Below are 16,486 nucleotides of genomic sequence, written 5' to 3' on the forward strand. Positions count from 1 at the left end.
GGACAAAACCAGAAATTATGATATTACCAAATTAATAATTTATTTTTATGACAGAACAAAAATACAAAAACTTAGAGATATAAGCCCTCTGGTGTGCCTTCTTTCTTCCGGTAGAGGACGCTTTCTTTTGACTTTTTAAAGTCTTCGTTAGTCACCTTCATTCTTCGCTCTCTCAGAGCCATCAACCCAGCTTCAGTGCAGATGGCCTAAAAAAATCATAGAAATTTTAAAGAAAATTCAAGTGATAAAGGAGTTTTTGGAGAGGACAGAGTTAAACTAGCTTACCTGAAAAAGTTAAGAGTCCAGGGGCTAATCGATTCACAATAAGTCACTTAACGTAAACGTAAAACTGATATTTCTTCCGTAATATAGGATGTCTTCCGAGGGTAGGTCGAAGGGAAGTGATTCAGAGTTACCAACTGTCAAGTGGCAACCAGGGTATAAATTTAAAACGGAGCGATACTGTTAACACACACAACAAATTTTCTCTATTTGCTAACAATTGTCTAGGTTAAAATATTTAAAAGCTAGCTGAGGGCTAATATAATGACTCAGTTTATTTGTTAAATAAGAAAAAAACCTGACACATTCCAATCTGGAATATCCAGGCATGGATATTCAAGAAACACATCAAGTATTTATATATTTGCCAACCTATTCAGCCTATTATATTAATAACAAAACGGCAACATTCCACAAATTATATACTTAGATTATGAAAAGACGTTCAGATTTTGTTTTAAGTCACACCTGATACTTTTGCATATTTTACCTTAATATCCGCTCCTGACAAGTCATCCTTGGCCATGATGAGCTCGTTGAGATTGACACCCTCGGCTAAGGTCATGCGGGACGTGTGAATATTGAAGATGCGACGTTTAGTCTTCTCATCGGGAAGTGGGAACTCTATCTTGCGATCAATACGACCAGGTCTGATCAAGGCTGGGTCGAGCGTCTCGATGCGGTTGGTTGCCATAACAACCTGCAACAACCAATTGTTGATAATCTTTGTTGTATGGTTATTAAAAGTACAATAGTGGAAGGTTCGTTCAATGTTAAGTTTTTGTGAACATAAAGGTTTTTGATTGAAAGAGCAATTATACCAGTTAATTGATTATAATATACAAAACTGATTACCAAGATCGGGATTAGAACCCTCAATTTCAGGTGTTTTCTTTGGGACAAGAAAACAGCTTCTTAGACTGATTAAATATAACTAGACTAAATCTAGCACTAAAGTTAAGGAACTTGTCAAGTGTTAGTCTTCTGTCGCTAATTTTAAAACAACAAAGTACCGATACGTTTTTTTAAAGGAAAGGCTCTAGGTCAAGATTTTAATTATTTAGACTCAAGGGATAGCAGCTAGATTACTTAGAAAGAGTCCTGGAAGCCACATAATATGAAAACCACAATAACTTCCAACGGACAAAATATTGTGTATTTTCTGTGTCTTCTGTAATTAATTACTCTTTCAGCCTTTGACTCTTTCTAAGTTACCATAAGTTAGAGCTAGTCTTATATTACAAATGCAAGTTTCTGGGGTTAACCAATAAAAGTGAGGAAAGAAACAAATAATAAAACGATTGATAAAAACTTATTCAAATAAGTGGGACATTTTACATCAAACCCTGGGGTAAAGTGTATTGTATTTTTCAACATCATGAATTATTTATTAAGTAAGTGTTCTTAAACGGAAAACTGTTTTTAAGCTCTGCCTACTGATATTTTACATCTTGAGTTCCATTCATCCTAATATGTGACTTTGAAAGCTATGGATATATTTCAAAAAGTCACCACTGTGTAATACAATACTTAAGAGCGTAAGCTACCTTAACATCTCCTCTTGAGTCGAAGCCGTCCAGTTGGTTGAGAAGCTCCAACATTGTTCGTTGGATCTCTCTCTCGCCACCAGAGTTGGAGTCGTAACGCTTGGTGCCGACCGCGTCGATCTCGTCAATGAACACGATGGAGGGTGCGTGCTCCTCCGCTACTCGGAACAACTCTCTTACCAGCTTCGGACCATCACCCTGACAAAAAAAATCATGCCAATAAGCAATTGGTCTGAGAATAAGAGTAATTATTCCAGTTTTGTAAGAAAATACAAGAACCCCTACTAAAATCAATCAATAACCTAGGCAGAATAGCCAAATAAGTTCATACATTTTTGGTTGACCTAGTTATCTAGTAATGTATTCCGGAAATTCAATTTGACATAACAAGTAGCAAATGCCTCCATGTCAGGGGCTTGGGATGCAATTATTTGAAAGCCTGTGTATAGGAAGGCCTTTACAAGATAACGTAAACTTTTTCTGAATCCATTCTTAGCTCAAATGAACATTCCATTTCGTAGCGTTAACATGTCAACACAGTAGTTTACAAAGCACTGCAAACTCTAACATAAAACTTAACTTAGGCCTTAACGTGCTAAGAATTCAGTGTTCAGGGTGAACCTTGTCAGTTGGAGATTGAGTTCAAAATGTTTGTCCTTTCTTACAAGAGGCATCATCAGGCTATGAGATACTAAGAATGCCTCTTTGAAGTAAAGACAAAGTCTAGAAGCAACTCCAACTGATGACTGAGACACCAAAAACTCACAGTAAAATATTTTAACACAAGCGAAAAAACATATGAATAAAGATAGATCTAAAGGCTTAAATTAAATTTAATATTAGATAGGGTGTCTGAAATATGCATGCTAGTGAAAACCACATGACTAAGAAAAGTAGCCTAGAATGTTTTACCAAATATTTCTGGATAAGTTCGGAGCCGACGACTCTGAGGAAGGTGGCGGAGGTCTGATTGGCCACAGCCTTGGCCAATAAGGTCTTGCCTGTGCCTGGAGGTCCGTACAATATAACTCCTTTGGGTGGTTTGATGCCCATCTCCTCGTAATATTCCGGATGGGTCAGCGGCAGTTCTACTGACTCCTTTATTTCTTGGATCTGTTGATCCAAACCTAATGAAGAAAAAATACACTTGTCAAAATCGTCCAATTTATTCAAATAGTAACATTTAATTTATTTCAAAGTTCATGTTTGACAGTTTTTAATAAGAATACTCCTACAATTGTTTAGACAAAACAAATTGGGTTTTGGTTTTGTGAACTAATGAATCAGAATATTTATCTTCTAGTGGATCTTAAAACTACCATTGCATAAGGTATGTTTCACAGTAAATAACCATGAATATGATTTTAAATCAGTAACTTAGATAATCAATACCTCCAAATAAAAAGAGAGAATTTGAAGCATAACAATTTCTTTCCATTACCAAATAGGCTATACACTCTTGATTATGAATAATGACCAACATATTATGTAATTTTTACAATAGCTATTGGATAAATCTAGGAATTTTTTGAAAGGAGTAAATTTCAGCCTTCTTAATTATAGTCCGGGGACTAATAGTAACGCAAGAGCTAATGGAACACAGTGTGTTTTAAGAGAACCTTGTATTGTGTTTCCATTACCCCCTGGACTAATTGTTTTAGGTAGGCTAACTATATATTCCTTTAAAAAAAACTCCAAACTATCCACTTTCTTTCAAAAATATTGGATGAATCTGTTATTTAAGTAATTTAACTTGTTAAACAGCCCACAGTTGCTTGTTACAATATTTAAGTAGAAGTTAGGTTATGTTTAGCATACCTCCTATATCTGCGTACGTCTCCTGAGGTGCTTTCTCAAGTTTCATAACTGTAACCATCGGATCTGTGTCATCGGATAACACACCGACCACAGCATGTACCTGACACAAAACAGAGATTTGTAATTCAATAACAAAATAAACTATTCTATTCACTTCAAATTGGAATTGAATTCCCTAGTCACTAAAATATTGTCTGTCGCGGTTGCGAACTATAACAGATTTAGATTTGAATATTTAGACCTTTTACGTTACAGATTTTTTTTATTAGGTTAGTGGTCTATTTTACCCCTGCATTTGCCTGTCCACATAGACTCGCTGCCCGTGCGTGGATTGTATCAGCAAAGCAAGATAAGATAAAATTGTTGTGACAGTGACCATTATCCGATCCTACGACATCGTTGCCTTGGGCCCGAAGTCCGTGACACTACCAACTGAGCCACAAACTCACCACACCACACATTGTCCAACTATGTTTGATTACACTATGTAGCTTGAAAGTAACAAATACACCAACATAATTCCAATTATAACATAAATTACAGATAATTACTACTAAGGAATTGTTTTAGCACAAGATACTGTCTGTATTTACCAAGCTTCCTTTCTTATCGGATACTGATGAAAGTAACACTCGGACCCTGGCAGGGTTTCAATCTACACAAAGTGTGGAAACATAACCTTTAAAAAAATCTTGCAGTTATAGGTTATGTCTCAGTTCTAAACCATAAAAAGGATTTGCAGATAGTTAAAAGTTTCATCTTCAAAAACAAAGTTGCCTCATATAATGGTGTTGATGTTTTGATAGTAAGTGAAGACTACTAGATGTGGACTGTGAAGGAATCTCACCTTGTGATTCAATAGGACAGAACACCCAGGCTCCAGCTGGTCTTTGTCGACAAACGAGAGTATACTGACGTAATGCTCACTGCCGACTGAGGTGGACACTATTGCGTGGTTATCGTCGATGATCTCCTCCAGCGTTCCTACAGACATCGGCGTTCCTCTCAGGTCGTCAACTTTCGACCTCTCTTCCTACGGACAAATATTCATCGTAGTAAACAAGCGAAAATTGTGACACTCATTGCAGTAATTAGGATTGTCAACAACTTCTAAACTGAAAAATATCTAAATAGTCTTTATATTTTTGAGTGTGACAGTTCAATTCCAAGAATGGATTAAATTTTCTGACTAAGGCCTAAAGGTCTATTTACGATCAACTTATTTATAGAAATCTTTTAACCTCGTTCTTTTCTTCCTGGGGCTTCAATCTTTCTTGATTGCGAATAAATTCTTCCTCCATCAAAAGGTAGTCCTTGATCCTTTCTAGTTTAAGTAGCTTCAGCCTGCATCTAGTGTGCGGTGTGACTGTAAAAAAAACATAAAATAAACTGACTGCAACAACCTAATTTATAATCTGTTAGAATATAAGACAATCTATATATATTAGAAAAAGATAAGCATTTTAAATCCTTAACGTTGCAAAAATATAATCTTTACAAACTAAGTTAGGTCGAACGTTAGCAATTCATGGAAACTGGATGTTTCAAAACAAACAAAAAATTTGTCTAGATGTCAAAAAATTTTAAGTCTCATAGTAGGTGGAATGTAACTTGGTTTTAGTGTACTTTGAGTTAAAGACCAACTCGTAGGAATTGTCAATTCTGGCTGACAGTCGATTAAAAGGCCGATGTGTGATTTAAGTAGTTATAATAAGTTAATGTTTCCTGTGCAAACAACCAGTAGGGCCAGGGTTGCCACCTTAGGTCAGGGAAAAATCGGGACATTGCTCCCTCCCTCCCAGATTAACATAGGCTTAAATACAAGCATAAGGAACCAAAATTGGGACTGTCCCGGCAGAATCGGGACGGGTGGCAAATCTGAGTAGGGCCTACTGCATGCAAAATTTGGACAATGGCAACTTTAGTGTTTGTGATTTTCTGAGCAGTTTCTGAAGGCCACACTTGATTAAAGGCCTACTCAAAAATAGCTTAAATCTGAGAAACCAACCAAATATTTACCTTGGGGTAGTTTTGTTGCAGCATCTGGGCCTTTAGTTTTCCTCTTCTTCTTTCCAACTCGAGTAGGGATTGGTGGTTCATATTTCTTCTTCTTTTCTTTGTCGTCTTTTTTATCTCCCCCAGTTCCTCCTCCAGCTGATTGATTTTGGCCCTGAACACAACAAATGAGTCAAATTTTAACAAATTAAATGTTTAGGTTTTACTTCCCTGTTGCAACTGTCTGTTTGTAGCCTAGTGGCAATTGTATTTAACCGGTCTTAGGGCAAATTGAAGCTGAGGCTAAATTACTTCATATAGGCTACAGTAGGTACTACTGTCCGCTTAATCATCTTATAATACGCACCTAGGTGGCGTACCCATCTCAATGATTGATAATAATAATTTACCTAAGTAACTTAGGCCTAATACTCTACTTAGGCTACTTATTTAGGAAACTAAAAATAGGCTATCTAAGTATATTTTTTATTAGAAAGAAACAGAACACCAAAACATCTTTCACATAAAGTTTTTTTGAAAGATATGTTGCATGTTGCATGATTTTGTAATTAGGTTCAAGGGTAGTCCCAGGGGGGGGGGTCGTCTTTTTTTTACAAACTATACTTAAGTTAAGTTAAGGGGAACTTTAATTATTTTATTGCAAATTGTAAAACCAAATTTAAGTATTGTAGTTTATTTGCTACACTTGTGGCGAATGGTAGGAATTAATACAAATTCTGACCGAAAACTCAAGATCATTCGAATCTGACATTTTTTTGTAGCCAATGTTATGAAGTATGTTTTACCTTAATACCTCCTTAATACCTAATACCTCCTTCTTCGTCTTTTACCCACAATGTGGGATTGACAGCGTCACTTTAACACGATTACTAATACAAAAAACAATATTTACAACTATTTACATACTTCCGGCAGGCTACAGGCTTCTTAAATCATCCCCTAAATACTCTGAAATATCGTAATAGGCCCGGCTCTTGATGAAAGTGGTTAACACTGCCTCAAATGTTCTCAAGTCCAACAACTGGATATGTCGTGGCAGCTTATTGAACAGACTTATGGCTGACACACTATAACTAGCCTGGGTCCTAGATAGTCGCACCCTTGGTACATCAAGCTGATGGCGCTGCCTGGTGTTATACTGGTGGACGTCAACACGAGTGGTGAAGGTTGTTATATTAGCCCTAACGTGCACCAGACAGAGAAGTATGTAGTGGCCAACTACAGTAAGCACACCAAGTCGTGCAAAGAGGGGTTTGCAATGAGCACGATACTCACTCCCAGTAATAATCCTTAATGCACGCTTCTGAAGCACTTCAACAACCTTTGGCGAGTGTCCCCAGAGAAGAAGACCATAGCTGACATGGCAGTGAAAGAGGGCATGGTACACCATCACCAAATATGCCTCCGTTACACAACATTTCAGCTTGAAGAGGAGGAAACAGATCCGTGAGAGTCTGTTGGTGGTCTGGTCAATGTGATGTATCCAGCTGAACTTCCCATCAAGAACAAATCCAAGCAATTTAACTGGATCTTGAACACCAGGCTGATCTCTGGAGAGGCTGCAGATGATGTGCTGCGTCTTATCCTCGTTTAGTTGGAAGCGGTTTGCCAGAAACCAGGCAGTTGTACCTTCAAGACGCTGTCTGGAGATGGCCAAAGCTTGATCGATGTTCGTACCAGCTGACAGGAGAGAAGTGTCGTCTGCAAACATGAGGGTAGTGCCAAGGTTGTCGAGATCGTTGATCATGATGAGAAAAAGGGTAGGCCCAAGCACTGAACCCTGGGGGACACCAAAATAAACTGGCAAAGTGCTGGAGACAGCTCCACCAACTGCAACGACCTGCGAGCGCCGTTCGAGGTAAGTACTCAGGATGGCAAGAGCGGCATCCCTGATCCCATAGAAGTGGAGTTTCCTTTTCAAGATGGAGTGGGAGACACAATCAAATGCTCTACTGATATCACAGAGAGTCAGAGAGAGAGCTTGGTGGTTTTCAAATGCATTTTCCACGCTTGCAGCAACTTTTGCAACAGCATCAACGGTTGACCTGCCCTTACGGAAGCCAAACTGCATATTCGAGAAGAGGTCAAGTCCCTCAAAAAATGCTTCAAGCTGGGGTTTTATGGTGGCTTCTACCACCTTTCCGAAGACAGGAGTTATGGAGATGGGCCGATAGCTATTAAGCCTCTGGTGGTCACCCTTCTTGTAAATAGGGACAGTTTTCGAGGTCTTCAGAAAGTCCGGGAAGACGCCACAACTAAGGCAGTCGTTGACAGCAGCAGCAAGTGGAATGGCGATGGCATCAATAGTTTTTTGAAGTATGTAGGTAGACATACCAAACACATCAGGGCTCCTAGATGGCTTGAAAGACAGAACCAGCTTTCTAAGGTTGTGAGGAGTTGTAGGTTGGAAAACTGTTAGAGTATCAGGTGGAGGATTCACTCTAGATTCCAGAAGCTGGATGGGGTCCACATCTACATCAGGTAAGGCCTCAGTGATAGCTCTTACAGAATCAATGAAATATCCATTGAAGGTATCAGGGCTTGCAAATTCAACAGGCCGTCTAGTACCTGTGCGAGTTGATGACATCCCATGCAGCCTTACAGCGATTTGGGGCGTGTTCGATTTGTGACTCAGTAGCCTTCTTCTTCGCCATCTCAATTTGTCCCTTATAATAAGCCTTGGCCTATCTATACCTTATAAGGTACCTGTCATTTTCACCGCCAGCAGACCTATCTTTGAGCTAGCATCACAGCTTTAATCCTAGCCAACTCATCCGTATACCATTCCTTGTGGCTAACTAAACGTTTAACCTTTTTGATCTTCTGGGGTCGGTAAGGTCTGATTTTTTCAGGGAAAAACATATCAAAAATCTCCTGAAATTTTTTAAAGAAAACATACAACTTATTGCTAACTCCAGCATCATTTAAGATTTCCTCCCAAGGGGTGCTGGCAAGTGCCTCCCTTTTAAAAGTTTGGGTACAGTTTCATAACTGGGCTACGCTAATATTGATTGAAACAATCGAATTGAAAATATTGATTAAAATTAATATTTTAAAATAACTTAGGGTATAAGTTATCTTTTATAAAACTAAACTAGGTATCATGACCTAACCTAGCCAACCAAACTTGCTGATAGTGAAAAAATCGCATGAAGGATTACTAATCGAATCAATAGTTTCAATCAATATTAGCATAGCCCAGTTTAGAAACTGTACCCACAAGTTTTAAATTTCGAATGAATTGTATTTTTGCGGGATTTCTTCGTTGTTAAATTATTTCTTGAACCAGCCTTGAAATAAACGGGGAACCTTGAACACATTAAGCTGGGTCAATATTTTTACCTACGCTTCATATTCTCCTTTAAGTTTGTAAAATTGGTTCTCTGTGGTTCAGAAGTAAATCTAATGCTAGCCTATGTTTTAAACAATCAAACACAAATTTGAGTCTGCTAGGATTTCTAAGGATTTTTTAATTACCAAGAGTTTGCCCATCACTAAATCTGGCCCCCTACTAAGTTTAGACCTAGATTACTTATTGGATTAATATAACTCAAACCTAAGAAACGAATATACAGGCTAACTTAGTCATCAAATAACTTGAAAGTCTAGCCTGTAGGGAATATGCAGCTCTGGTCTAATCGTTAGTAGGCCTATTATAAATAACCTGGACTAATGCACATATGATGCTTTAATTTGCACAAATTTTAAAATTTAACATAGGCCTATAGAAGAATACAAAAACCTATGAATAGTAGTAAGGCAAGGAGTAGGTCTAGGCTGGGACTAAATTTATGGATTAAAATATCGAAATTTAGTACATTGTTTTACCATATTAATCGGGCAGAGTGCTGTAGACTTTAGGAGTATTAACACAGATTAAAATCTAATGTAAAGCTGAATCTTGAAGAATATACTTTAGTTTTACACTGAGTTCCCAAGAAATAACCTAAATGCTTGACTTTTCTTTCTTGTTTTCTCTCATTTATTCGCTTCGCTTCCCTTCCGCTAGTAGACAAAGACGATCAAATTAAACTGATTTGTCATTTCGCATACCTACTTCATAGACTTTTAAAAAATATAATTTTCCATGTAGCCCCATAGCGTCTGTCTAAATACCTTTTCGTCTTATAACTAACTGTTTAAAATAAAACCATTGATTATACAGGGTGTTGAAAATGTCTGGAACCAACATTATATCTGGTGAGTGGTTAAAGAAAAACAACTGATATTTTGTGTACGGATAAACTATGGTTTTATCTATCTTTTGGTGCCATATGAATTTTTTTACCACTTATAGGGAACGTCCTGTGGAGGATGCAGTAAAAAGTTTTAATGGAAGCCTATGGTAAATGATACATCATTTTAAAGGTAATTTTTTTCTGAGTAAGGAGCCGCAAGTTTCATCTCAAAAGGACCACCCTAGCGAAAATGGCGACTGTTTGAAATTTAAAAACCCACTAATAGGGAACGTCCTGTGGAGGATGCAGTAAATGGTTTTAATGGAAGCCTATGGTAAATGATACATCATTTTAAAGGTAATTTTTTTCTGAGTAAGGAGCCACAAGTTTCATCTCAAAAGGACCACCCTAGCGAAAATGGCGACTGTTTGAAGTTTTTGAAAATAATTGAAAGCTTAATTGGTATTTATGTTAAAAATAAGTTTAGTAAAACGACACAAACAATTTAGTTAAATGTTTTTTTTAGTCACTTTTAAGTTCACCACGTTATAAACTACTGTACTTCGAAACTGGCTTGTAATAGCATTTAAAGGAAACAAATACGGACCATTTAAATAGCAATGTTTTTAAATTTCAAACAGTCGCCATTTTCGCTAGGGTGGTCCTTTTGAGATGAAACTTGCGGCTCCTTACTCAGAAAAAAATTACCTTTAAAATGATGTATCATTTACCATAGGCTTCCATTAAAACTTTTTACTGCATCCTCCACAGGACGTTCCCTATAAGTGGTAAAAAGTTTCATACGGCACCAAAAGATAGGTAAAACCATAGTATATCCGTACACAAAATATCAGTTGTTTTTCTTTAACCACTCACCAGATATAATGTTGGTTCCAGACATTTTCAACACCCTGTATATTCACTATAAAACAGTCCAATTTCACCAATTCCTCCAATGCCAAGATTCGACAACATTCAAATCCTTTGGGATTTAGTTTCGATATAGTAGGACTATACGTTATGTAATTATAGTGTAAAACCATGCCAAAGTCCTGCGCCTGCTCCTGCCCAAACTGCCACGGTGTGCGGTACAGGTAACCCCAGGGCGGGTAACCAGCCAGGTATTTCTAAGGGAGTAGTTGTCAGTTGAGTTAGCAGCATGTTTACTGCTACGCCCAGTACCGCGTACAGCGTACCGCGCCAGTGTGGGCACCCTACATACAGCTAATGGTGTATTTGTCGAGGCGGTATAATTACCCTTACCGAAGACCACGTACCGCGGTGGTTTGGGCAGGTAACCAAAAACCAGAAAATCATAATAATCTACTCTTGAATTCGTGATCTACAGTTTCATTACTGCTCTATTCAAAGCCAAGCCAGCTTTTGAATTATTGAGCCACTGTGAGAGAGACGGCCAAAAAGATGGATGACGGCACCATTTCCACTTTCCTAACCCCCTAACCGTAGCCTTCTACACTTCAATGTTTACTTAAACCATAGATTAAACAAACATGCTTGAACTATTTAAAGTCAATAACAAACCTACTCTGTTTAAGGTTGAGTTAAGCAACATCGAATCCAAGACAATTTTTTTTTAGGGGAGAGGTCCTTCCAATAACAGCTAATTACTTTTTAAATGCACACATATCATAGTTGTAAAACTTAAAGCAACAATTCCAACCCTCGTAGGTACGGTACCTTACAGGTGTACAAAGGTTATACATATATGGTTTGTAAAACTGTTTCAATTAAATATTTAGCGCTTTGGGGGGGGAGGGATTAGCATGGCATCCCTTACCCTCTTAACTCGTCCCCTCCCACAGGGGCAGGCTTTACAGTCCAGACCTTATAGAGAGAGTCTGTAGCTTATAAAACGACCTTGTGGTGACTACAAACAATGAAAGCAGGTTAAGACTGAAGGGTAGAGGCGATCTTATAATTAGGTATCTCTGCATAAAGAAAAAAGTGTTTTTAGTCATAGATAAAACATACTCCCTTAACATACTCAATTTTGCTTATAAAAAGGTATAATGTTACCTGGATCTGCAAGAGTAATCCAAATAAGGTTGTCTGTCAACTGTGGCTTCATCATCAGGTCTTTAAGAAAAAATTTCACTCATCAGAGGTGGTCAAATAAATATAATATGTTCACAAACATAAATGAGTACATGGACGGAAACGATAGTAGGCCTACGAACCGCGTGCACATGGCAGGCAGGTTTTTCATAGTTATGTATTCTCGAAAAAAGCATCCGCTCAATTTGCTGCTTTCCCTCCCCCCTATACAAGCACTCCCTTCAGGCTGCTACTGTGTAACAGATAGTACATATTCTGTTAATGGGACCTCATGGGACCAGCCTCAGTGGGTATTGTATTACCTAAAAGGTTGGTAGAAATAAATTTTTTACTGATGTTAAGCTATATAAATGAACTCAACTGCATGTAAATGTAAATTCTTTCTTTACTCATCAATGCTTTCTCACTAAAACTGTACCTACCCGGAGTAACAATGACAGTATAAAGTGAACATTTACTACATGTAAGAATGAACCGACTATTGTTACCACAGTAAGGGCACTTTTTACTCGAGGCCAACTGTGGTGGCCCCCACCGGTTGGTTACCGGCCAGGTAACTGTAGCTGATGGTACTAGAAGGGGGTATGTTTTATCTATGGTACTAGCAACCTAGCCACCGCAGAACTAGTCAAGAAAATGTGGGTAGTAAACATCTTTTCACGTTACAGATCAAGAAAGAGGGGAAGCGCAGTTATATGTTCGATTTCTATAGAATACTCACCACTAGGATGGACGGTGATGCCAAGGAACTGTGAGCCGACAACATTTTTAAAACTATTACCATATGTCCAATGTATCCATTGATAGACTTTCAAGTTATGCATTTCTAAATAGCATTCTTTGTTTTTTTTCCAAAATGTGCTTGTCAATCGACTAGTACGATTAGGTCTTAGCGAGTAACAAGGTATTTATTTATTTATCTTGTTCGAAACTGTCAATTAAATAATTTTTTTTGACTAACAAACTAATAAACAGTGTTTGATTTTATCATTTCACACAACTTTAATAAAATGAATAGGAGTAGTCGAAAACAGTGAAGTGTACGTGCAATAAATAATATTTTATTTACAAAATAAAATTACAAATTACATAAATTTAATTTAAATCACACCAATCAAGCGATAAATACCATTATCACTTATTATTGTCATCAATCGCTTTTTAAGTTTTATTAAAACTAAATAGGTTGTATAAATAATGAAGAGTAAAGAACACAGCTGACAAAATGGACTTGAAAGTAAATGCATACAACTCGGTAAAACAATTATTGCAATTTTGTATACAGTAATATAGCGTTAGGAAGATATGGCTGTATCAGACTTGGGTACATAAAGATAAAATTATTGCAAGGATTCAAAACTACGAAATTAAATAAATGAGATTTTAAAACCTTAAATTCACAATTTGATAAAACAAGTTCTAAGAATATAAATAGCAAACAAAAATAATAAAAGTTAAAAAGAATTACATTGGCCTACTTCGAGACTTGAAATAAAATTGAAAATACGACACTCTTCACCTACATTTAATTAGGTTTCTATTACTTGTTTGCTATTGCGTCAATCAAAGGTGTTTAAAGCCCTTTATTGAAATATACTTCATCTGGTAAGTTTTCTTTACTTCCGACTTTCTTAACCATATCACTAAATCTGTCTTCCTCAAAACGCTCCATCACCCAGGTACCCAGAGAACTGAAAAAGAAAAACAGAATGAGTTTACAGTGTCAAATTTAATGAAAATTTCAGCAGTACAAATTAGCGTTAAAAACCAACATTTCATTTTAATGTATTTGGAGGGTAATATTTTTCTTAACACAGATCTGGGGATTTGTTTGGTAATAAGGAGTCAGTTCTTGGGGAAATCGTATGGATATGAACATTCAACTGATAAATTATTCTGAAGAAACTTTAAGAATTAAAATATATGAAAAATTACATGTTTTGAGCCCTTAATTTAATGAAGTATTAAATGTTTTTTGGGATAGTAGGCTTACCTGTTTGGGGAAAAACTGGCACTAAAACACCAATATTTTACACAAATAAAGAATATTTCAATGTCACTGACGTTATTTTAAACCAGTGAAGATAGAGTTTTCAGAACGAGATAGAGGGAGATACAGTACTTTTAACCCTCCGAGCGTCACTCCTCGAAAAATCGACTCACGACACACTTTGTGTAGTGTCACGCGTCGATTTTTCAACGCACGAACATCGTCTACGGCGAAGGCTCTATGACTGACTGAATCGGATTGAACTGGATCGAGTTAGGTATCGTTCTTTTCGTTAGATTCTAAGCTTTCTCCAGAGGTCTGTCTCTAAGCGCTTTATGTTCTCCGAGCCGATCGTAATTGTAGCAGACAGCTGACGTGCGTATTTGCAAACAGCTAGGTTACCCTCGGACCGATGACTGATGTGTTTTATTACGTTTATCATTGTTTTAGTGTTAAAAATCAAAAGTAGTGATATACGTGGTGCATTATAAGAAGATTTAAGTGATTTTGAAGGGCTGGTTGATGATCCTGAAGAAGTAGGTAGTGATATTGATGTAAATTATCAGCCAGATTCCTAGCTATGGTTAGGCTATGCATTCTTAGCTAAACGCTATGTACTGAAATCTGTTTTTTGCCCATAACTTATTTATTTGCAAATCTACTTCCTTATATTATTATATATTTGTAATCCTCATAAAATTTAGAACAAAGTGGCTATTTTCAAATATTTATAGGCCTATAATTTATACAATTTCATTGAGCGCGAACTTATTTTTTTTTTTTTGAAAATTTTCCAAAATATATTTTTTTACCTAAAAATTTTTTTTTTACCTAAAAATTTTTTTGAAACAAATTTTCCTTATGTTTTATGTATAATATTGAAGCCCATGATTTTCCAAACAAAATGGTATATAGAACAGTAGAATTAACATTGTTTTAAGCTTCTCAGATCCGTTTTAATAAAACCTTGCAAATGCGCCAAAAATAGGCGGACATTAAGGCCTAAACTATGGACACTCGGAGGGTTAATGTCATTTGACATAAAAATATGAAAAAAAGAATTAAACTTACCATCTCTGAGGCCAGATAGAGCAGGCAAGCGGGACCATGAATAGCAGGCTGTAAAAATCATTCATATTAGTAATTAAATTTATTTATATTACTAAACTATTTTTGTATTGTTATTTATTATTGAAACAGTATATTATTTTGTTAAAGTAAACTATATTATATCAAAGAACGAATTAAAAATGTTAGTGTCGGCTGCTAGACCTTTTTTAGAAATCAAATTAAATTTCTAAAAAAAAACTGAAACCCAAAATTTAAATCACAGTTTGAAATTCCCTTTCTCACACAACTTTCTTTCCTTCCAAAGAATTATTCAAATCTTTCAAGTTGTTAGTTCAGAATATTCGTAAAAAACCCCCCTTCTTGTTTTAATATTTGGTTACAAATAAATAGGACCATAGACAAAAGAATCAACAATAGAATGACAGCTGTGCTGCAATTAGCAAATATTCTTGTGTCCACTGCTAGGAGTGCCATGTGGTTTTGGCACACACCGCTGCAATGTCAAGCGCCAGCAAGTGTTGCCAACTTCAGGAGAATTCCCCAGCATCCGGGGAGTAGGGGTTTGTTCCGTTATTTTTCCATGTTTTAAAGATATTTGGGGATTTAAAAAAGAAGGTTTTCCGTTAAAGTTGCGGGACGTCAGGATTTTGCACTTTAGCCATATTGAAAAATGGGTCTGATAATTTGGTAGCATTTCTTTTGCATGGGCGGTAGTGTTGGTAGCAGAGGGTGAGTTGACGACAGCAGCGGATCAACAAACACAGAGCACCACATCGCGGAACCTTCCTTTGACAGTCTATATTTATTCTATTTGCCTATAATAGGACTGATGCAATGTTTGACCATAATACTCACAATCCTCCCACCATCATGGTTTGGAATGGAGCGTGGAACCACGCCGCAGCTTTGAACTTGGGGTTCTGTTCCAACCTCTTCATTATGATTGGCAAAATATCTAAACAAATTGGTAATTACAAGTAGCAAAATATCTGATATTCAAAGTTTTAAAATATCTAGTCTAGATCTAAGTACGCAAAATGATTTCTGTCCTAATTCGAATTAATTTTGTACTCGATCCAAAGACATAATGAATATACACAGTAGAACCTTAATAACAATACTCTCATGGGGATTATTAAATAAGACTTGTTATCAATTTTGACTTCATATCGAGGTTTGAAATAACATGTGATTAGGGGTAAAATAAATTCTAGGGCATTTAAAAATGACACTTGTTATCAAGGATGACTTGTTATCGAGGTTACACTGAATAAACTTTGTATCAATAGAACTTAAGTATAAAGTAGTAGGGGTGTGTGGGTCCACTAATTTTTGGGTCAGACCAGGGCCGACAGTTGGCGCGAGATTTTATTTCGATCAAAAAAGGGATTGGGTCAACTGTCAAGCTTAGTAGGAGTTATTGATGTTATGGATGTGTGAGCGACTTGGTTTTGAATCACAGAAGGCGTCTGCAAAGATTGCACAGTTTAAAATTGACAATTTTGCTG

The 16,486-nt window shown here is 36.8% G+C and overlaps 2 protein-coding genes across 4 annotated transcripts in view; both read right to left on the reverse strand.

The window, feature by feature from the left end:
* Positions 1 to 15: 15 nt before the first annotated feature.
* Positions 16 to 9,656, reverse strand: LOC128993003 (26S proteasome regulatory subunit 4). The gene is made up of 9 exons (XM_054416756.1): positions 9,492 to 9,656; positions 5,667 to 5,817; positions 4,889 to 5,013; positions 4,495 to 4,680; positions 3,648 to 3,747; positions 2,742 to 2,956; positions 1,830 to 2,027; positions 773 to 982; positions 16 to 206 (listed from the first exon to the last, which is right to left on the reverse strand). Exons 1-9 carry the CDS (start codon positions 9,492 to 9,494, stop codon positions 72 to 74), a joined length of 1,323 nt encoding a protein of 440 aa, XP_054272731.1. The 5' UTR covers positions 9,495 to 9,656; the 3' UTR covers positions 16 to 71.
* A 3,427-nt stretch (positions 9,657 to 13,083) lies between these two features.
* Positions 13,084 to 16,486, reverse strand: part of LOC128993012 (sideroflexin-2) — a 32,581-nt gene continuing 29,178 nt past the window's right edge. For all 3 annotated transcript variants that reach the window (XM_054416767.1, XM_054416773.1, XM_054416779.1), the window contains exons 7-9: positions 15,834 to 15,933; positions 14,979 to 15,026; positions 13,084 to 13,608 (exon numbers count right to left, since the gene is read on the reverse strand). In XM_054416767.1, the coding sequence (XP_054272742.1) occupies positions 13,491 to 13,608; positions 14,979 to 15,026; positions 15,834 to 15,933 (266 nt within the window). In that variant the 3' untranslated portion in view covers positions 13,084 to 13,490. The remainder of the gene's footprint in view (positions 13,609 to 14,978; positions 15,027 to 15,833; positions 15,934 to 16,486) is intronic.

This window comes from Macrosteles quadrilineatus, unplaced genomic scaffold, assembly GCF_028750875.1.
Source record: "Macrosteles quadrilineatus isolate MER2022 unplaced genomic scaffold, UCM_ALF_1.0 Scaffold_1__1_contigs__length_201487025, whole genome shotgun sequence".
Taxonomy (NCBI): Eukaryota; Metazoa; Arthropoda; class Insecta; order Hemiptera; family Cicadellidae; genus Macrosteles; species Macrosteles quadrilineatus.